Source organism: Haliotis cracherodii, unplaced genomic scaffold (genome assembly GCF_022045235.1).
Source record: "Haliotis cracherodii isolate W230 unplaced genomic scaffold, xgHalCrac1.p SCAF_1, whole genome shotgun sequence".
Classification (NCBI taxonomy): Eukaryota; Metazoa; Mollusca; class Gastropoda; order Lepetellida; family Haliotidae; genus Haliotis; species Haliotis cracherodii.
Window position 1 is genome coordinate 62,977,265 of NW_027266264.1, and position 22,909 is coordinate 63,000,173.

General features: G+C 42.5%; 2 protein-coding genes across 2 annotated transcripts in view; one reads left to right on the plus strand and one right to left on the minus strand.

Moving 5' to 3' along the window:
- The window catches only part of LOC139466996 (DNA mismatch repair protein Msh3-like), a 28,074-nt gene extending 23,067 nt beyond the window's left edge, over window positions 1-5,007 (plus strand). The window contains exons 19-21 of the mRNA XM_071248705.1: window positions 49-163; window positions 3,675-3,840; window positions 4,351-5,007. Of these exons, the coding sequence (XP_071104806.1) occupies window positions 49-163; window positions 3,675-3,840; window positions 4,351-4,438 (369 nt within the window). The 3' untranslated portion in view covers window positions 4,439-5,007. The remainder of the gene's footprint in view (window positions 1-48; window positions 164-3,674; window positions 3,841-4,350) is intronic.
- Window positions 5,008-6,343: 1,336 nt separating this feature from the next.
- Window positions 6,344-22,534, minus strand: LOC139467006 (epoxide hydrolase 4-like). Its single transcript, XM_071248716.1, has 6 exons — window positions 22,263-22,534; window positions 19,945-20,069; window positions 17,151-17,263; window positions 14,307-14,475; window positions 10,417-10,580; window positions 6,344-8,152 (listed from the first exon to the last, which is right to left on the minus strand). The coding sequence occupies exons 1-6, from the start codon at window positions 22,455-22,457 to the stop codon at window positions 7,902-7,904; spliced, it is 1,017 nt and encodes a 338-aa protein (XP_071104817.1). The 5' UTR covers window positions 22,458-22,534; the 3' UTR covers window positions 6,344-7,901.
- Window positions 22,535-22,909: the final 375 nt, after the last annotated feature.

Consider the following 22,909-nt stretch of genomic DNA (forward strand, 5'->3'; position numbering starts at 1 on the left):
ATTTCCAACTTTGAAAGTCCTCTTAAAGACTATTCAATGTTTTCACAGGTGAAGAACTTGACCCTGTTTGTAACCCACTACCCCATGTTATCGGAGTTTGAGGGAACATATCCAGACATTGTCGGCAACTACCACATGTCCTTCCTGCTGCATGAAGATGATGGTAGGTACAGTGATGGTCCAGTAGGGGTACATGAAGGTGATGGTGGGTACAGTGATGGTCCAGTAGGGGTACATGAAGGTGATGGTGGGTACAGTGATGGTCCAGTAGGGGAACATGAAGGTGATGGTGGGTACAGTGATGGTCCAGTAGGGGTACATGAAGGTGATGGTGGGTACAGTGATGGTCCAGTAGGGGTACATGAAGGTGGTGGTAGGTACAGTGATGGTCCAGTAGGGGAACATGAAGGTGATGGTGGGTACATGAAGGTGATGGTGGGTACAGTGATGGTCCAGTAGGGGAACATGAAGGTGGTGGTAGGTACAGTGATGGTCCAGTAGGGGTACATGAAGGTGATGGTGGGTACAGTGATGGTCCAGTAGGGGAACATGAAGGTGATGGTGGGTACAGTGATGGTCCAGTAGGGGTACATGAAGGTGGTGGTAGGTACAGTGATGGTCCAGTAGGGGAACATGAAGGTGATGGTGGGTACAGTGATGGTCCAGTAGGGGTACATGAAGGTGATGGTGGGTACAGTGATGGTCCAGTAGGGGAACATGAAGGTGATGGTGGGTACAGTGATGGTCCAGTAGGGGAACATGAAGGTGATGGTGGGTACAGTGATGGTCCAGTAGGGGAACATGAAGGTGATGGTGGGTACAGTGATGGTCCAGTAGGGGTACATGAAGGTGGTGGTAGGTACATGAAGGTGATGGTGGGTACATGAAGGTGATGGTGGGTACAGTGATGGTCCAGTAGGGGTACATGAAGGTGGTGGTGGGTACAGTGATGGTCCTGTAGGGGAACATGAAGGTGATGGTGGGTACAGTGATGGTCCAGTAGGGGAACATGAAGGTGATGGTGGGTACAGTGATGGTCCAGTAGGGGAACATGAAGGTGATGGTGGGTACAGTGATGGTCCAGTAGGGGTACATGAAGGTGGTGGTAGGTACATGAAGGTGATGGTGGGTACATGAAGGTGATGGTGGGTACAGTGATGGTCCAGTAGGGGTACATGAAGGTGATGGTGGGTACAGTGATGGTCCAGTAGGGGAACATGAAGGTGATGGTGGGTACAGTGATGGTCCAGTAGGGGTACATGAAGGTGGTGGTAGGTACAGTGATGGTCCAGTAGGGGTACATGAAGGTGGTGGTGGGTACATGAAGGTGATGGTGGGTACAGTGATGGTGGGTACATGAAGGTGATGGTGGGTACAGTGATGGTCCAGTAGGGGAACATGAAGGTGATGGTGGGTACAGTGATGGTCCAGTAGGGGAACATGAAGGTGATGGTGGGTACAGTGATGGTCCAGTAGGGGAACATGAAGGTGGTGGTAGGTACAGTGATGGTCCAGTAGGGGAACATGAAGGTGATGGTGGGTACAGTGATGGTCCAGTAGGGGTACATGAAGGTGATGGTGGGTACAGTGATGGTCCAGTAGGGGAACATGAAGGTGATGGTGGGTACAGTGATGGTCCAGTAGGGGTACATGAAGGTGGTGGTAGGTACAGTGATGGTCCAGTAGGGGTACATGAAGGTGGTGGTGGGTACATGAAGGTGATGGTCCAGTAGGGGAACATGAAGGTGATGGTGGGTACAGTGATGGTCCAGTAGGGGTACATGAAGGTGGTGGTGGGTACATGAAGGTGATGGTGGGTACAGTGATGGTGGGTACATGAAGGTGATGGTGGGTACAGTGATGGTCCAGTAGGGGAACATGAAGGTGATGGTGGGTACAGTGATGGTCCAGTAGGGGAACATGAAGGTGATGGTGGGTACAGTGATGGTCCAGTAGGGGAACATGAAGGTGGTGGTAGGTACAGTGATGGTCCAGTAGGGGAACATGAAGGTGATGGTGGGTACAGTGATGGTCCAGTAGGGGTACATGAAGGTGATGGTGGGTACAGTGATGGTCCAGTAGGGGAACATGAAGGTGATGGTGGGTACAGTGATGGTCCAGTAGGGGTACATGAAGGTGATGGTGGGTACATGAAGGTGATGGTGGGTACAGTGATGGTCCAGTAGGGGAACATGAAGGTGATGGTGGGTACAGTGATGGTCCGGTAGGGGAACATGAAGGTGATGGTGGGTACATGAAGGTGATGGTGGGAACAGTGATGGTCCAGTAGGGGAACATGAAGGTGATGGTGGGTACAGTGATGGTCCAGTAGGGGAACATGAAGGTGATGGTGGGTACATGAAGGTGATGGTAGGTACAGTGATGGTCCAGTAGGGGAACATGAAGGTGATGGTGGGTACAGTGATGGTCCAGTAGGGGTACATGAAGGTGATGGTGGGTACAGTGATGGTCCAGTAGGGGTACATGAAGGTGATGGTGGGTACAGTGATGGTCCAGTAGGGGTACATGAAGGTGATGGTAGGTACAGTGATGGTCCAGTAGGGGAACATGAAGGTGATGGTGGGTACAGTGATGGTCCAGTAGGGGAACATGAAGGTGATGGTGGGTACAGTGATGGTCCAGTAGGGGTACATGAAGGTGGTGGTAGGTACATGTGGGGATTCAGGGGAAGAATAGCACCCTTAGCTGTCTCCATGTGGGAATTCAGGGGAAGAATAGCACCCTTAGCTGTCTCCATGTGGGGATTCAGGGGAAGAATAGCACCCTTAGCTGTCTCCATGTGGGAATTCAGGGGAAGAATAGCACCCTTAGCTGTCTCCATGTGGGAATTCAGGGGAAGAATAGCACCCTTAGCTGTCTCCATGTGGGAATTCAGGGGAAGAATAGCACCCTTAGCTGTCTCCATGTGGGAATTCAGGGGAAGAATAGCACCCTTAGCTGTCTCCATGTGGGGATTCAGGGGAAGAATAGCACCCTTAGCTGTCTCCATGTGGGAATTCAGGGGAAGAATAGCACCCTTAGCTGTCTCCATGTGGGGATTCAGGGGAAGAATAGCACCCTTAGCTGTCTCCATGTGGGGATTCAGGGGAAGAATAGCACCCTTAGCTGTCTCCATGTGGGAATTCAGGGGAAGAATAGCACCCTTAGCTGTCTCCATGTGGGAATTCAGGGGAAGAATAGCACCCTTAGCTGTCTCCATGTGGGAATTCAGGGGCAGAATAGAACCCTTAGCTGTCTCCATGTGGGAATTCAGGGGAAGAATAGAACCCTTAGCTGTCTCCATGTGGGAATTCAGGGGCAGAATAGAACCCTTAGCTGTCTCCATGTGGGGAATCAAGAGAAGAAAAGCACCCCTATCGGTCTCCTTGTGGGAATTCAGGGGCAGAATAGCACACTTTGATTATCTCCTTGTGGGGATTCAGGGGAAGAATATCAGCACCCCTCCTTGCCAAACATGCCCATGAAGTATGAACATTGCATGTTGACACGACCAATTGTGTCATCGTCCCCAAACAAGTGTTTTCCTTGGACTAGACTCAATTATTTGTAAAAAGCCTGTCATTATGTAACAGGAATATTGCTGACTGCAGGCAAAACCATATCACATCCTAAATTTTATTACTGATTATATCCCCTGTGATTGTTTCCCACAGATGAGGATGATGGTGATGTGATCACCTTCCTCTACCAACTGGTGCGCGGGGTCGCTGCCAAGAGCTACGGTCTGAATGTTGCCAGGCTGGCAGACATAGCAACAAACATCATCAAACTGGCCACTCAGAAATCGTCCGAATTCGAGCAGAAGGTTCTCTGCAAAAGGTCAGAACAGCTTTCTGTAGGATCATCACTTTCACAACATTTTTGTACGAGATGCTTGAGAATTAGTTGGTGTTAATAATGTGAACATTGTGTCATCTCAGCCTGAAGGCACAGATTAAGTGATGATTGATATATGGTCAGTATGTCGTGTGGTTTGTTGTTTTACGCCGCAATATTTCAGCCATATGACGGCAGTCTGAAAATAATTGAGTCTCGACAAGACAATCTAGTGATTGACATCATGAGCATCGATCCACACAATTGGGATATGATGACACGCATCAACCAAGCCAGCGAGCCTGACCACCCAATGCCGTTAGTCTCCTCCAACCACAAGCTTAGTCGCCTTTTACGGCAAGCATGGGTTGCTGAAGACCTATTCTACCCCAGATCTTCACGGGTCAGTATAAGATGATACAATTTGCGTGGAACGTGTAACAGAGAAAGTAGTTCTTTTTTTAATGTATCCAAGTTGATCACTTTTACCTTTGACATGTTGTTTTATTACAGGAAAACCATGCAAGTGTTACTTTCCTGTTTTGGAAGCGAGTCCGACATACTGCAAGCTGTGAAAACCTCTTGTGACACAGACGTTTGACGTCAAGCTGCAAAGAAAATTCATATTCAAATTCCCCAAACCTGCATGCATATGGAATATATTGAAGCATTGTGCTTACTGCAGACATTGATGGTTGTTGCATGTGCCTTAACAGTACTGGAGAAGAACAAGGTCACAATATTTTCCACTGCTGGACCAGTTCATTACTTTACATCCTCAATTACACAGTGCCATTCTACTATGATAAATACCCTGGACCCATTCGCTACCATGGCTTTGTTTTGAGTGAGTGAGTGAGTGAGGTCTTACGCCGCTTTTAGCAATATTCCAGCAATATCACGGCAGGGGACACCAGAAATGGCCTTTGCTTTGAGCCGTATTTGAATGACACAAGGCTAAAGTAGATCTATCCAATCAACTTAATTCAGTCTCTCTCCTGCTAAATACTAAGTTAGAGATAGAGGTAGTGATGTCACTCCTGAAAGAGGCTGTGGTAGCAATTGGGTACAGGATATGCATCTTAATAGAACTGTGATGTAATACCCTGGATCATCAAGGATGAGTCTGCACACTATGTCTGCGCATCATTCACTCAATCAATCTCAAGAGTGGACAGCTAAGACAAAAATAAAATTATGTACAGAAACTAATCTAATATCCTGTTTTTCCTTGCATTTTATGCCTAACAACCTTCTGGCCTATTGGATAGAGTGTCTGCCTGGAAAGTGGAAGGTTGGAGGTTCGATCCCCGGGTCGTGTCATACCAAAAGACGTGGTACTTGTTACCTACCCTTCATGGCCCCCTGCGTTAAGGGGGTAAAACAAGGACTGGTTGTCTCGGAGTCAGTAGTATGTGTGGGGGATCCATGTTAGACTGCAGCATGGTATTTAAGTGGCCTAGCACTATAAAAACTACTTTAGTCTGGACTGGAACAAACAGACACACATGCATGCATGTGGCTATAAAAGTGAAGTAGGCTTGAACACGATGTTAAACCACATTTCACCTCCGCACACATATCCATGGTGTTGAGGCCTCTGTCACATATGACATGATAGATTCAATCATCTTACAGTGAATGTGGTAGACAAACCGGGGTTTCACTGTGTGTAAGATGATTGAATCTATCACATCACCACATATGACAAGCAGTCGAGTGCTGGTGTCACAGGTTTCTTACCCTGATAGATTGATGTTCACACTTTGCTAGTCTTGTATCACACCTTGAACCATATTTATTTTGCCTTCCACCCAGTCCTTACTGTAATGCTATAGCCCATAGGAAGCAAGCCTTTATTTTTCACAGGTTCTTAATCTCCTTTTTCAATTTAAATGGAGTTGCACGTTTCCATCAAATTGTATATTTTCAGGCTGCCATGTGATAGATTGCGTCATATTAGCTGTGAAGGCAGGGTCCATAACCACACCATCGTTTGCCAGTCAACAATAACAGAACACATTGTGTCAACTTTTCTCAAAGGCATGGATATATATTCACTCTCTACCATGATGTGACATATAGCAGAGTTGACATAATCAATCATTGTTTGCCATTGGCATACTGCGTCAAGCTACCCTGAAGGCATGACTTTGTTGACCATGATTTGCCACATGTTGGTTGGTTTGTTGTTTAACGTCGCACTCAGCAATATTCCAGCTATATGACAGCAGCCTGTGAATAAGCAAGTCTGGACCAGACAATCTAGTGATTGACATCATGAGCATCGATCCACGTAATTGGGACACAATGACATGCATCAACCAAGTCAGCGAGTCTGACCCCCTGATCCCGTTAGTTGCCTCTTACAACATGCATAGTCGCCTTTTACGGCAAGCATGGGTGGCTGAAGACCTATTCTACCCCGTATCTTCACTGGTCTGATTTTCCATACAGACTATAGAGGCTAACTCCTCACTAACTAAAAAAAACCATAATACCGAGGTTAATACTTGTATTTATCTATGCCATCACACAATCAATAAATGAATACAAAGTATTGTAGACAGTAGCTTTTCACCCTTTATATATTCCTCACAAAAAACAACACAAAGCTTGTCTAAAAAGAAACAATAAGATTAATACAATCATAGCAAAAATAGTTTGGCACAACCAGTTCTTGTACTCGCTTCCTGAGGACATATGTTGTTCCCAAAACAAGAATGATGTACTAAAATATGATCACATACACCTGGATTTCCATTCATTAAAAATCTATACACAATTACATGACAAGGCGATATAAACAATCACATGATACGTAATCTGAAAAAGATTTCTCACACCAGTTTCCACACATAACATTGAATGAGGTTAGATGATCATATTTATTTTGGTTGAAAGACACACATTTTCCAATAAAGAACATTCTGTATATTTGGGGCTGAGCCAAGAATAACCGGCAAAAAATGAAAGGGGTGTAAAAGAGAGTTGGTCTATATATTAAACCAAGTTTTAAAGTACACCACTCTATGCAAGAAAGACAAGTTCTATGGATGAACAACTTCTTTATTACAATACCATTGTAATAAAGAAGTTGTTCATCCATAGAACTTGTCTTTCTTCATCACACCAACTTCTAAATGCCACAGAAAGAAGTCACTATGCACGTAACCGATAGCAGCCTGAAACTGAATGTCTCTCATAACAGTTAGTTGCATGTATATACGATGGTGACAATTTGAAATAAGTATCCAATATGGAGATAAACACATATCTTGCCTGTGGACTAGTTGTGTATATTGTTCACTGTAGTCAAGGATGTAATACCTCTACACTGTAAATAACTCGGTAGTAGGGTAGGATCCTTAGTTGAACAACAGAACATTTGACACGTGAAGGAGCTTCATTCCCACAACAAAGTGACATACTCCCGACACGACCTGACCATGTAGTGAACTGCAAGCTATTAAACATCCAGTGTTGTAAGACCTCTTGCAAACACACCTGGAAAGACTTTTTCATTATTTGGCAAAGAATCCATGTATCTGATTGGCCAGTTGTCATCTTGTAAAAACCCATACAAAGTCATGGCCTGTATGTATCACGTCGTGTCACATCATAGCAGGGTGTACGGGATTTTACAAACTAAACATTCATGTTACAAGCCCCGTCAGCTCAAAATCCAATACACCTGTATTGACAGGTAACTCACAGTAGCAACGTTTTGGAAGGAAATAAGTAGTCCTATAAGAATATAATTTAGTCTCTTACTAGAAGACTAGTGACTACAACATAACTGTATCTTGGCATAATAAATTGTAAAGCAATGTAAATTCAGTAATACTAGTTGAGATACACACCGGTAGAGACTATAATAATGCGAACACAGTTACAACAAAACATAAAAATTTGTACTTGTCACCTTTCAAAAAAGAATTATGTTTCTTCAAAACTATTTCTGCATCCTATAAACGTAAAACAAAATATACCTGAATATATTTTAATAGTATATTATATTGTTATTATCTTGGGTTTCTGTCATAGATCTGAATGTTACATATTTACTTAAGAAAATCAGTCATGTGTTTGTTAACTTTGTCCGGAGTGTCCATCATGACCCAGTGACTAGCCTCCTCTATGTATTTGACTGTGTGGTTGTCTACGACAGCATCAGCAGCAGCGGCCAAGCCTGTCTCCAGGGCTGTGTCCTTGCAACCCCAGATGGTCAGCACTGGGCAGGAGATCTTAGGGATCCTTTTCGCAGGAAACCGGATTGTAGCTCGATAATAATTGATGGCAGCTGTGGCAGCACCTGGAGGTTGGAAACAAAAGCTTAGCATGGAGTTGAATACATACAAACAATCTGCATGAGTCGCAGTGTCACAAGCTGAAACTCCCAGGGTTGTCTCCAGGTGTCCAAGATGCTGATCTCAATACCACATCAATGCCCAAGGCAAGTCCGAGTCCCCTGTGGGGTTTCATGGTTCAAATAGGTCCCAGTAAACTATGCTTAGCATGGGGCGACTGAATGCATCTGTGGTCAGACTGTGTGACTTGGTGGATTGTGTGTTATGATGACCCGATATGAGACAATGCAATTGGACTGTGGCATTCAAAAAGAAATATGAATGAATGAATGAATGAATATGGATTAACGACGGGGACACGAGAAATGGGCTTCATTGTACCCATGTCGGGAATCGAACCCGGGTCTTCGGCACGAAGAGCGAACGCTTTAACCCTAGGCTACCCGACCGCCCCCAAAACAAAAAAGCCCCTGAACAAACGAACTTAACAAACAAATGATCAATACTGACCTACATTTCTGTTACCTGGTCAGCGATATTCACAGGCAGTTGGTCATTTGACCCACAACGACTCGAAGCTCTGGACTGATATGAAAAGAATGCGTACACTATCTACCTGTGAAGATCCCGGGTAGAATAGGTCTTCAGCAACCCATCCGTGTCGTAAAAGCCGCCTAACAGGATCGGGTGGTCAGGCTCGCTGACTTGGTTGATGCATGTCATCATATCCCAATTGCGTGGATCAATGCTCATGAAGTCAATCACTGGATTGTCTGGTCCAGACTCAATTATTTACAGGCTGCTGTCATATAGCTCTAATATTGCTGAGTGCGGCATTAAACAAGAAACAAACAAACATACACTGTTAATAGTCCAATGTCAACACATTGATGATATATATCCATAGTTGACATGAATATTGAAAACTCATCTTGATATGAGATGAACAAGAAAACAGCATTATTACTATCCCCCACCGCGGGGCAGGGTTTGTTTTGTTTGTTGTTTAACACAGCACTCAGCAATATTCCAGCTATAAGAGGGCAGTTTGTAAATAATTAAGTGACTAATGGAATGACCAATCAGAAGTAAAATTTCTCGTGTTTTACAGCACTAATTTCAAATTGGCGACTACGCTTCAAAACATATTTTGACAAATTCTCGATAACAAATTTGAAACCTAAACAAAAGTACATTCTGGAATGGCTAATAGATGGTCTAGATTGTATAGATTCAGTCGTTAAACACGTAACTATCGTTCGGAATACCCAGTGTTAATATTTTTCGTTATTGCATGATTAGAAATCACATTCCAACTGTCACTTTCATAATCTGGTAAATGATGCTCTGATTGGTCGGATGAAAGGTCATTCTGACGTGACCCCTAATGGGATGTCTTCAGATGTTTGTTTAGCAGTAGCGAGAACTAAGGTCTGATTTAAATTAGATTAGGAAATACCAAAACATCAAAAGGCACCAGATCGACAAGTGATATACAGATACAGATATTTAGGCAAAGTTTTGTAAAAAAAAATTTGTACAGTTTCCAGTTATGCTCCGACAACGAATACAACACATATTTGAGTATAAGTCCATTTCGTTACCAAGCAAACATAATTTTTTTTTACATATACCAAAACATCAATGTTCAGCGTACATTTAATACACATGCAAAGTTTCATAATAATATATTTATTTTGAATTTTGAATGGTTTCTGAGTTATGCTCTGGAAACAAAATGTGACTGATGGACAGCACCCATTCCCATATCCCCCTCCCACTTTGTGGCGGGGGATAATTAATACTGATAATCATCATAATCAGTCACCTTACCATGTGTTCTTATTCCAAATAAAAATAAGATGAAAAGACTTGTGAGTAACAAGAGTGACTTCCCTTTCTAACAATCTCTCCAATAATCTGTTGAACCTGGGACAAGCCATGTGTACAGCCTTGATATCATGTTCATAAGGACAACTAGAGTGACTTCCCTTTCTTACCATATCCCAAGCAATCTACTGAACCTGGGACAAGCCTTGTGTACAGTCTTGATATCATGTTCATAAGGACAACTAGAGTGACTTCCCCTTCTTACAATCTCCCTTGCAGTCTACAGAACCAGGGACAAAGCATGTTTCCAGCCTTGACATATAAAATAATTTTATGAAACCTACAGTTAGAGTGTTCCTCTAACTGTCAGAACTATTCCAATAGTGGTACTCCTATTATGATAGCATCATCGAGTTTTTAACCACAGCACCATAATTACCTGGTCTAGAGAAAGCATATTTGTAGGCCTCTATATCGTCAGTGCTGCATTTGCCTGTGGTGAGACCACCCTTACGCCCCGTGAAGATTCTTTCCAGAGCTTTCATGTCATTCACTCTCAGCATCAACTCAGGAAGGAATGGAACTTGGAAGAAGAAAATATACCTGAAACAGGACACGAAAGTCAAATTATCACAAATCCACAACCCTCAGCAAAAGTAAACGGTTATTATTATCCAGTACCACATCTGTACTGCATATTGCAAATTCATAACAATACAAACAGAAATGCCTGGGTAGTTGGCAAAAATATTATGGCTGCCATGCTGACCATGTTAGAACATGAAAAAACTTGGTGGAGAATTTTATTGACCACCATAGCTGTGATCATATACTGTAAATAATGAAATTAATAAGTCTCCCTTGCTCGCATTAATAAAGTGACACATTCTTACCTGGACATATTGGCATTCATTGATGCATTAGGGTCACTGAACATGTGTTAAATTTGGTCAGTTTGTTGTCACAATTTGATCAAGCAGTCACCAACTGTAAACGATAGTATCTTTGTTCTTGGTAACCTTGCCAAATATTCTTATGATCACAAGCACTGCCAACCCACACAGAGAACATGTCTAGGAATTTGTTCCAAAAAGCGTTCTTATCCCCTATGTGTCTCCTTTTGGGGATTCAGGAGCAGAATAGAATAGACCGAAGACCCGGGTTCAAAATGAAAAAAATATTGTGACATCAGGTTCACTACACATGACTGTGTCAAGTGTGGTCAGTTACACGGGTAAATCAAGAAGTTGCCAACTATGTATGATGGTGTCTTTGTTCTTGAAAACCTTGTCAAATGATTACATCAAAACACTGCCCGACGACATAGTGAAAATGTCCAGGAGTCTTTTCCACAAAGCGATCCTAGCGCTACGATTATCGCAAGTCTGTGTTAAAGTATGTTAGCTACAATCATCTTTGTGCAAAGATCACTTTGTGGAACAGGGCCCTGTACACTGACAGCAGCTTTGGTGAATACAAAGCACTGCCCATTTGGTGACACATTAATTTCAGGAATTACAGCAACAAAGGTTCAGCAACAAAAAGCCCAGCTTTTAAGGAGATGCTGAAAATGAGGTAAAACTTTACCTATCTCAAGTGAGCTGAAACTATATTCCTAATCTCATCCCAGTGTATGAGGGTAGAACCAATATCAACTGTGAAAGACCTTTCTCTCTTGCTACGGGCATGAACTTTGGGGTCCAGTCATGTTTAAGGAAGCATCCTCTGAGGTCCAATGGGTCAACAGTTACCATGGTTACCTTTAGTAGGTAAAAAGGTAAGAGGGGATGGCTGGGAGGGCACTTTAGCGTATGAGTCAGGATAAGGATAAATAATATTTTTACCCTATAAAATAAGTATTTTATCTTATCCTGATTCATTCTTATAGCTTGAATCCCACAGTTGGTGATGGGTTCCACTTGTTTGTGGTTTAGATCGAAATCTGTTCATTGAACCCTAGGAACATGATATTCTTCTTAATTTCTGTCTGACTTTCTGTAGTGCCGGTGGTGGGAACATGTATTCCTAACAGTTGAGTTCTTATCATAAATAACTTGTGTTTGAGCTGTGGGCCTAATTGGTTATGGCGTCGTTGCAATCTGGTTGCAAATATATCCACTAAGTTACTGATGTGGAGATAGCATTCATCTACAGATAAACTGCCCGGTCCCATGTGGATGTAATAAGTGTGGTCCCCTGATTGTCGAAGTCTCGACGTAACGAAATGTTGAATGTAAGCTGCATATCTAGTTGATCCAGGCTGCACACATAATTCTTTGGTCTGAATGATTGTACGAAGTATGATGATCAAGACAAGGTGGTCACGTGTGTGTATCAGAAAATTGTGCCTTGAAGGAACCTAGAGAACATTTGGAGCAAATGCCGCATCAATGTGTCTGTTTTCACCAATTCCTGAACCTCAAAAATGTAGGATGACGTGTCCCTCCCGGTCACTATGTCGACGAGTAGTTTTGGTGAAAAGGCAATGGATTCTGTCCCATAGGTGTTATATAAGTGCTCCCGTTCTTATATCGAGGAAACAATGAAGAGTGGTGCCTTGGTGTGAATCGGGGGTCTAATGAAGTTAGCAACCCATGCACATTGATGTATATCATCAGGCTTCTGATTGTCCGGTTGCACAATTATGTACAAGTAATCATGCAAACCAATTTGTAAAGGTGCACTGCATTTCTCGCATTAGGTCAGTTTGACCATAGTCCCATAGAAAATTGCCTTCTTTCTGGGGACGAGGTCCAATGCTCCACACACTGACAAATCCACTGTGAACTGTATGGTAGATAGACAAAATGATGTATCAAGTTCTGAAGCAGAATGGTGTGTATGCAGTCAGTTCCTAGTAGAATCTGTGACGTGTCCCGTGCAGAAGCAGTTTGATTTCCGTGATATTTGATGCATGTAGGTAACTGTTAACTGTCAATATTCGATGAAGCTTTGCCAATTGTACTGGTGAAGTTACAATGAACAGCCCAGTTGATTGCTATCTTGCCTTGATCGCCCATGAATGGCTGATCCTCTTGGTACAGATACGCCAAAGCGATAATGTACTGCAATCACCATAGCAGGGTTTGGATCCCATGGTGAGAATCATGAAGTTATGATTGGTGATTCCAGAATTTGGGTATCTGGTAGTACGACTACTGAGTAAAATGTCCAGGCAGTTGTAAGTGTTGTGATGATCTTTTCTGACTAAACGCGGGCATCAATCTGGAGATCGGTGACGATTACTTCATAAACGTATCTGTGCCAAACCTCATGCTGAGAATTCGATGAATTTTACCACCTATTCTCCCTGTCTAATCTATTGCTGCGTGCTGCTGCATAGCAAGTAAAAACTTGCTGGGTAACACAAATTACTAAATGAAGCTAATATCGCACTCTGCCACAAAAGGTTAGGCTGCGTCAATGTTAAACATGTAAAAGGTTGCGTGAAAGCTGGAGGCTGTCCGCAGGTTGGCTGCATGCAAGCCCTGCGCCTGTGAAAGGGCTGGTGGCTGCACGAAAATCTGCGCCCCAGTGTAGATTGCTGGCATGTACCCCTGCACGAACCCCTGAGGCTGCGCAAACCCTCTGAGGCTGCGTGAATGCTGGAGGCTGCATGAAGGCCGAGGCCGAGGCCTGCAAACCCCCTTAGGCTGCATGAAGGCTGGAGGCTGCATGAAGGTCTGCACCAGCATGAGGGGTTGTGTCTGCATTGCTGGTGTTCTCTGCTGCGTGGGCAATGGCTGTGAATAGCTCTCCTTCTGTGTCTTTGATGCAGCCTTTGTAGACCCTTTCCCAGCTGCAGCAGTCTACTTTGTGATATTCAGGTTAGCACAGACGTGTTGAGTCTTCGTTGGCATTGACTTTGATGAAGTAGGGTGAGGATCTCGATCTGAGACACGAACACCACAGATATTACATACTTTCATAGTAAAAATCAAAGTCACACGTTAACCAAATTTTGTTGAAAAAATTTGGCCAAGGGTAAGAAAATATGCTTTACATATGATAGTTGAAGATTAGAAGAATGTAATATGAGCAAAAACATCTATGAGAAAGATTTCATTTTGATAGGATGGCTCAGATTACAAAGCCAAGGAAATTTTCCCCAACCACTCAGCTGGAGTGAAAATAAGAGAGAGATAAGTAACTGGTCTTGGTGACATGCTTCCGGTGCGCTTGCGCAGTCCAGGGAAGCATTCGGGTCAGATGTTTTCTCTGTTCCTCTCGAACAATGTTCAGGATAAGAGTCAGGACAAGATAAAATGATACATATTTGAGTACCATGAGCATGATTAGCCAATGCAGAACACACAATATTTTTGTTACCAAGATTTCTTGAACTGCACCATATTCTTCTCCATGTAGCTCCGAAAGATGCCTGGATGGGGGCAGTTCATTACAATCAGTTTGTCGACCAGTTCTGGGTGCATGGCAGTGAATGTCCAGGCAATGGCGCCTCCCCAGTCATGGGACACCAGCACACAGGATCTGTAGCCTGGAGAACAGAAGCAGGTCAGATGTACTGTGTTCTCATGTCTAGACCCCATAAAACACAAGAGAGGCATCAAAACACATCTGTGTATCTGAATATTTATCATGATCATGATGATTATTTATATCTCACTTGGCATATTAATATATAAATAGTGTGTATTTTATTTGTGTATTGGCTGATAGTTTATTTAGCAGGTATACATAAATGTTCAATTTGTTTGAAACGATGGAAGGTTATTACAACCTTCTCCAGAACAATATTCCAGACATACAGCAATCCTAAAGTTTTCTGCCAAGAAACTGAACAAGTGGGGACAAGGACCCCTTCAGCATAAATACATGGAGTCATATTCCAATATCATTAAAATCAGATCTTAGTTCTTGCTAAACAAAGATCTGAGGACATACCATTACAGGTCACGTCAGAGCGACCTTTCATCCAACCAATCAGAGCGTTGATTAATAGAATGTGTTTTCTGATCATGCAACCTCGAAAACGTTAACACAGGTTTTTCTGAACGACAGTCACAGTCTCTACGACTGATTCCATCAAAATTATCGTCTATCTCTCGCTTCCATGGGATAAACATTTGAACAGATGAGGCGTTGCACAGTATGTGGAAAGCACTGCCATACCATCTCAACCATATATTAGACATTCTGGAATGTTTCTTTATTCATTTTTCAAAATTTTAATCAAGAACTGTGTCAACATATTTTTCAAGCGCTTTTCAATGGAAGTTGCCAGGTTGAAACGAGTGACGTAAAAATCGAGAAAGCTGCTTTCTTATTGGCTGATGTTGACTTCTTGTTAGTCATTTCAGTGGTCAGTCGAAGTTTGCAAAAAGGTTGTTCTGATGTGACCCATAATGGGATGTCTTCAGATCCTTGTTTGGCAGCAGTGAGAACATAGATCTGAATTTAATGAGATTGGTAATTTTAAAAACTTATTTGGCCACACTCCAAGAAATCATATAAAACTTAAAATGCCATGGTATGCAGGTTATTGATGCAGAATTGCCGTTAACAAGTAACGTTAGCGATACACAGTATTTGGGCATGGCATCTTTTTCAGATATTACGTATTGCAGCAACAACGTCCGATGTCATATACAGTTAGCCTCAACAGTTTGCTTGTGATCACTGCCGTTAGCCTGACTCAAGGTACTTGTTAATAAAATGTAGCTTTCTCACTGAATTAGGTTTCACATGAATTACACAATGTTGACATGCTGTGTTCTGAGTTATGCTGCAACTATGTCCAGTCATGAGGTGAGGTGAAATGGTGTGTAACATCATGTCCAAGAATATTGCACTTATATAGCGACATTTGTGTGTGCATGCGTGCATACGCTAGTCAGGACTGATGCTGATATATAGTGCTAGCTCACTGAGATAACATACAGCAGTTTAACACGAATACCCCACTCAGACACAGTATACTGAATCCAACCAACAACCCTTGTTTAAGCCCCTTAATGTAAAGCGCCAGACAGGGTAACAACAACTACCATCTTTTGGTATGACGCGGCCTGGGATTAAACCCCGGACCTCCCGCTCTCTGGGAGGACGCTCTACCACTAGACCACAGAGGCGGTCTGCGCAGTCATGAAACCAGGTTCGCTGAAAATTTCTACCTTTCCTCAGGTGAGCCATGCAGCACATTCAGTATATCGCTAACATTACTTGTGGTCGGCGATTCCATGATACCGAAGTCATTTGAAGCAGAAAAATCTTTGGCATTACCAGAACCAAGACTACTACCGTATATTTTTACAGATGGTGTAAACTTGATTCTGATTGGACCATTTGTGACTTTCAGCCAATGAAAGGAAACTGAGATCCATAAGGCAACGAAAATCATGATGTTTATATTCAATAATAGGAACAGCTGTCCTGTGATGTAAACTGTTTTTGAGAAAATAAGTGACTCCCATCTACATGAATGCTACATGAATGCACCCTTGTCCCACTGAGAGTAAATATCATGCACCAATGAATACTGTAAACAGCTTTATTTCTGCGCCGTTAAAATATTGCGAATACCACACCAAAGACAATACTGCGACGAGATATTTTTGCGAGTTGCCGTGTTGAGATGACACCTCGATTACCAAACAATAGACAGCTTCTCTCCGAAGCTAGTTAATCTGAGTTGGCCGGAAAGTTGACCAGTGTCATGAAACCGATTCACGCAAGATGGCTTGTTTCCTGTGTGGACGCAATCAAGCAAGGTTGGGAGAAGGCAGGATTACTGTGAGGCAACAGTGACACTAATTGGTCTGTTTACACTGTCATTTGTGATGTATTGTGTGACCATTCTGCATTCATTTGTGTTTTTAACTTATTGACTAAACTTGTGGTTCTGGTTGATGATTTCAACATTTGATGACGTGTTACAATGAACAAAGTATGTATGTATTATTTATACTTATTTTTGCGTTTTTAATTTTTGCGATTGAGTCTCGTTCGCAAAACTCGCAATAATAAAACGGTCGCAAAAAATTCCCTGTTTACAGTATAATATTGTGAGAATGCTGTGAGGCCGCTGCATGGCCAGAACACTGCATTATAAACTAGATCCAAGAATTCTATGACATAGACAAAATATTGAACATATGCTTCATTCTCTTCTAGAATTGATTTGTTTACAAAGCTTCCAAATTTAAATGTTACCTAGAGCAGGGATGAGTTGTTTAAGATCGGCCACCATCTTGGACATCTGGTAATTGGCAACACCGGAAGGCTTGTCAGATTCACCATATCCTCTCAAATCAATGGCCACAACCCTGTGGGAAAATAACACAGGTCTTCAAACTTGAGATGTGATTAAAATGGAGGAGAAAGAAATGTCAAGCAACAGAAAGTGATCTTATCACCTTTGCAGAATCAGTAACTTTGTGACAGTGCATGTATCTTTCTGGCAAGACTGGAAATTAGAGCTGTTCACATTTTGATAGTTGGTTACTATCTGATGGTGTAGATAACTTTTTGAAAGGTGGTAACATTTTGATAGTTGGTTACTATCTGATGGCGTGGGTACCCTTCTGAAAGGTGGTTACATTTTGATAGTTGGTTACTATCTGATGGCGTGGGTAACTTTCTGAAAGGTGGTTACAATTTGATAGCTGGTTATCATCTGATGGCGTGGGTAACTTTCTGAAAGGTGGTTATGTTTTGATAGTTGGTTACTATCTGATGGCGTGGGTAACTTTCTGAAAGGTTGTTATGTTTTGATAGTTGGTTACTATCTGATGGTGTGGGTAACTTTCTGAAAGGTTGTTATGTTTTGATAGTTGGTTACTATCGGAGGGCATGGGTAACTTTCTGAAAGGTGGTAATGTTTTGTGAGTCAGCTACTTCCTGATGGGGTGCTCTTGAAGAGCAGGTAACTGTGGATACTGTGGACTACTCTCTGTTAACTTTCTGGTGGGAGAAGGTAAGGTTGTGTTAAGGCCGGTTACTTTCTGGTGGGAGGAGGTGATGTTGTGATGAGGCCGGTTACTTTCTGGTGGGAGGAGTTGATGTTGTGATAGGGCTGGTTACTTTCTGGTGGGAGGAGATGATGTTGTGATGAGGCTGGTTACTTTCTGGTGAGAGGAGATGATGTTGTGATAAGGCCGGTTACTTTCTGGTGAGAGGAGATGATGTTGTGATGGTGCTGGTTACTTTCTGGTGGGAGAAGGTAAGGTTGTGATGGGGCCGGTTACTTTCTGGTGGGAGAAGGCGATGTTGTGATAAGGCCGGTTACTTTCTGGTGAGAGGAGATGATGTTGTGATGAGGCCGGTTACTTTCTGGTGGGAGAAGGTAAGGTTGTGATAAGGCTGGTTACTTTCTGGTGAGAGGAGATGATGTTGTGATGAGGCCGGTTACTTCCTGGTGAGAGGAGATGATGTTGTGATGAGGCCGGTTACTTCCTGGTGAGAGGAGATGATGTTGTGATGAGGCCGGTTACTTTCTGGTGGGAGAAGGCGATGTTGTGATTGGGCCGGTTACTTTCTGGTGGGAGGAGATGATGTTGTGATAGGGCCGGTTACTTTCTGGTGGGAGAAGGTAACGTTGTGATAAGGCCGGTTACTTTCTGGTGGGAGGAGATGATGTTGTGATAAGGCTGGTTACTTTTTGGTGAGAGGAGATGATGTTGTGATGGTGCTGGTTACTTTCTGGTGGGAGAAGGTAAGGTTGTGATAGGACTGGTTACCTTCTGGCGGGATAAGGCGATGTTGTGATAAGGCCGGTTACTTTCTGGTGAGAGGAGATGTTGTTGTGATGAGGCTGGTTACTTTCTGGTGGGAGAAGGTAAGGTTGTGATGGGGCTGGTTACTTTCTGGTGAGAGGAGATGATGTTGTGATGGGGCTGGTTACTTTCTGGTGGGAGGAGATGATGTTGTGATAGGGCCGGTTACTTTCTGGTGGGAGAAGGTAACGTTGTGATAAGGCCGGTTACTTTCTGGTGGGAGGAGATGATGTTGTGATAAGGCTGGTTACTTTCTGGTGGGAGGAGATGATGTTGTGATGGTGCTGGTTACTTTCTGGTGGGAGAAGGTAAGGTTGTGATAGGACTGGTTACCTTCTGGCGGGATAAGGCGATGTTGTGATAAGGCCGGTTACTTTCTGGTGAGAGGAGATGTTGTTGTGATGAGGCTGGTTACTTTCTGGTGGGAGAAGGTAAGGTTGTGATGGGGCTGGTTACTTTCTGGTGAGAGGAGATGATGTTGTGATGGGGCTGGTTACTTTCTGGTGGGAGGAGATGATGTTGTGATAGGGCTGGTTACTTTCTGGTGGGAGAAGGTAACGTTGTGATAAGGCCGGTTACTTTCTGGTGGGAGGAGATGATGTTGTGATAAGGCTGGTTACTTTCTGGTGGGAGGAGATGATGTTGTGATAAGGCTGGTTACTTTTTGGTGAGAGGAGATGATGTTGTGATAAGGCTGGTTACTTTCTGGTGGGAGGAGATGATGTTGTGATAGGGCTGGTTACTTTCTGGTGGGAGGAGATGATGTTGTGATGGGGCTGGTTACTTTCTGGTGGGAGGAGATGATGTTGTGATAGGGCTGGTTACTTTCTGGTGGGAGAAGGCGATGTTGTGATAAGGCCGGTTACTTTCTGGTGGGAGGAGATGATGTTGTGATGAGGCTGGTTACTTTCTGGTGGGAGAAGGTAAGGTTGTGATAAGGCTGGTTACTTTCTGGCGGGAGAAGGTAAGGTTGTGATAAGGCTGGTTACTTTCTGGTGGGAGGAGATGATGTTGTGATGAGGCTGGTTACTTTCTGGTGGGAGATGGCAATGTCGTGATAAGGATTGAGAAAAACAGGTCTTTAATCCCAGAGTGCTGCACATCTTGAACGTTTACAGCTATGGTGAAATCCAATAGCAAGGGTACTGTGCTGACAAACATAGAAACATAATCAGAGCAAGTCTGAGATTTGAACACATGAAGATAGGTTTCTGGTAAGAGACTCTGATCACCTGTAATCCTTCTTGAACTCTCGCAGCTGGTATCGCCATGAGTACCAGAACTCTGGGAACCCATGCACGAACAGCATCAGGGGCTTGCTCTCATCGCCCTGGGCAACGTAGTGGATTCTTACATCCTGAAGTTAGAAAAGCCTGGTAAACATGGTGCAGCATTTGCAGCAGCATAAATTTGATTCCAAACAAAATGTGTCACAAACATTAATCTATTTATCTTTATTCCTTAACTATAAAATGTTTCATGTTCTTCTGACTTTCATATATCCTATCAGACATTAACTTGTGTCATGTCATTCATAAAAGTTTATAACAATTGTATTTACAGAATAAACATAATTAACATGACTAATAACTAAAAACAGCGTGGGTCATCTCCTTCCTAAACTTTCAACCCATGAAGATCAAGGTCAGAATTGATTGCCGTAAATGGTGACTACCAGGTATGCTTGTCGTAAGAGGCGAATAACAGGATTTGGTTGTCAGGCTCGCTGACTTGGTTGATGCATGTCATTGGATCCCAATTGCATGGATCGATGCTTGAGATACCAATCATTGGATTGTCCGGTCAAGACTGGATTACTTACAGACCATCGTCATATAGCTGGAACATTGTTGAGTGCAGCGTTAAACAACAAACAAACAAATCATAAATTTTTATCATCACAATTGCACATTTTAAGTGTGCAAAATTAATTAAATTTGAAACTGTGCATTGTGAGGTTACACATGACAGATCCAGGGCAATCAAATTGACAGGTAACACACCATACATGCCACAGCCACAATATTGAAACCACAGGGCCACGGATAGCCATACTATACTGACTGTACTGATTACATTAAAAAAAGAGCTCTCTTTTTTTAATGTAATCAGTACAGTCAGTATAGTATGGCTATCCGTGGCCTTGTGGTTGAAACCACATAACCTCCATTCTATGACCAAATCAAACGCGAACTGTGATGTCAGCGAAGACGAAGAATTAAGTAGCATGGGCTGAGATCAACTTTTTGAGTAGTGGTACTCTGGTCTAGTCTGAAGTTATGTCTATCATATCTGTACTTGTTAATACTTGGGGTCTATCATTTATTGAAACATTTCATTCTTCTATTTAATTATTATGTATCTTACCAGCTTCTCAACAATGACCAATATGTGGATATTACTATCATAAACTTAAAAGCTACCATGTGATAAATAAATAATCACAGTTGACAGAATGTTTGAATATAAAGTTATTGCCCGTTGTGTTAGGTTTGTTTACATATTGTGCGCACCTATGTGCCGCGCTATTACGCCATATGTCACGTGCCCCAGCATCGGGAGTGACGTCATGACTATGTACCTGTGGTCATTTACAAATAAATCATCATCTAGTCCAGACGTCGGTTTGCTTGATGTTCCTTCCAGTTTAGGTGCGGGTTGTACAAGTACCTGAGCATGATATACAGTCTAACAAATACACTACATGGCCCACAGGGTTAGAAATAACCGAGTTCATAACAATCGTATGTGCGCTGGTTCAAATATCACTTCACGTGCAGCAGTCTAGTGTTTACGTCATCCAGAAGGCATGGCTGACGTCATCCAAATCTTATTGCGACGTAGGATTGGAATGATGTCACACTACAAATGTCATAGCTGAAAGTTGTTGACATTATTTGACAACTGAGTTTTTTCAAACACTGTGATTGTGATCAGTGCATTTTTCTAAAGGGAAACTAGCTGATGTACATGATGTAGCTTAGAAGGACTAAGAAATTATGGGTAATAAAGAAATGTTAACGCTCACATGTGTGTCACACTGACTTTATGAAACTCGTATGAGAATTGATGTATTAACCTCACTCTCACTCGCTTATTGTTTTTTTAATTATTTATAAACACCACACTGAAATTGCATATGATAATCATGATTATGTTCATAATAATTTAGATTACCAAAATAAAATTTATATTGTTTATTAATATATAGTGATTAACGCCTATAAAACATGTAGAAATGATTTCCAAATGACTCAGCACAAGTGACCGTCACTGCTTTAGTTCAGTCCAAAGTCCACAAACCACCAGTATTCATGCTGGTGATAAGTATGTCACGACTGCACTCGCTTGTAAAGAATATGTCATGCGATTGTGACCAATGTTGATCCACGTTATACAAGTTAATGTCCTGAAATCAGAACTGACATAGAGGCGTAACAGAAATCTGGCACATCTGCATAATTCAGCACAAATAATTTGCAAAGAATAATTCAAATGTTCCGCGTTGACAAAAGGTATGTTTGTTTGATTCACTCGGTCACTTACTTACCTCCAAGTGAAGATAGCCATGCGTCCCCAAGTCCGGGTCGTTTAGAACTGATGGCATCACATCTCGTTTCTTGCGTGAGAAAAATGCGATAGGGTGTTTCACAAACCCCAAAGATAAATTGAACAAAACGAATGTTGAATAAAAACAGCCCAATCCGAAAGAAATACACCTGAGCAAAAGGTCCTTAATCGCCATACTTCCTGGTTGGGAAAGTCAAAAGTGCTCACGGGAATGAAGAGAAACGAAGTTAGTTCGACCCTGTTTTATATATGCGGCAATGCGCATGAATGAGCGGACTTTAACCCTTGTGGTTAACTGTATATCATTGATAACACTGTAGATAGTAGTATATGAATGTAGTGATTTCATGGATACATAGCTACATTGTTACGCGAACAATGTCCAATTGGAACCACGGAAAGAAAAGATAGGTCATAATATATCGGTTTGGTCCATTTCAATGTTTTTCGCAGCCTGTGATTCCGTGTATTCAACTTTTTATTAATTTTCATGTATACCTTGATATTTAATAAAACATATTCACTTGTCAGCTGTGACAACCAACGGCCTACCTTAATGCAAGAAATTAGTAACCTATGAGGCGCCGTTTTACAAGTCATTCCCTTTTGTATAATATCAATAATTTA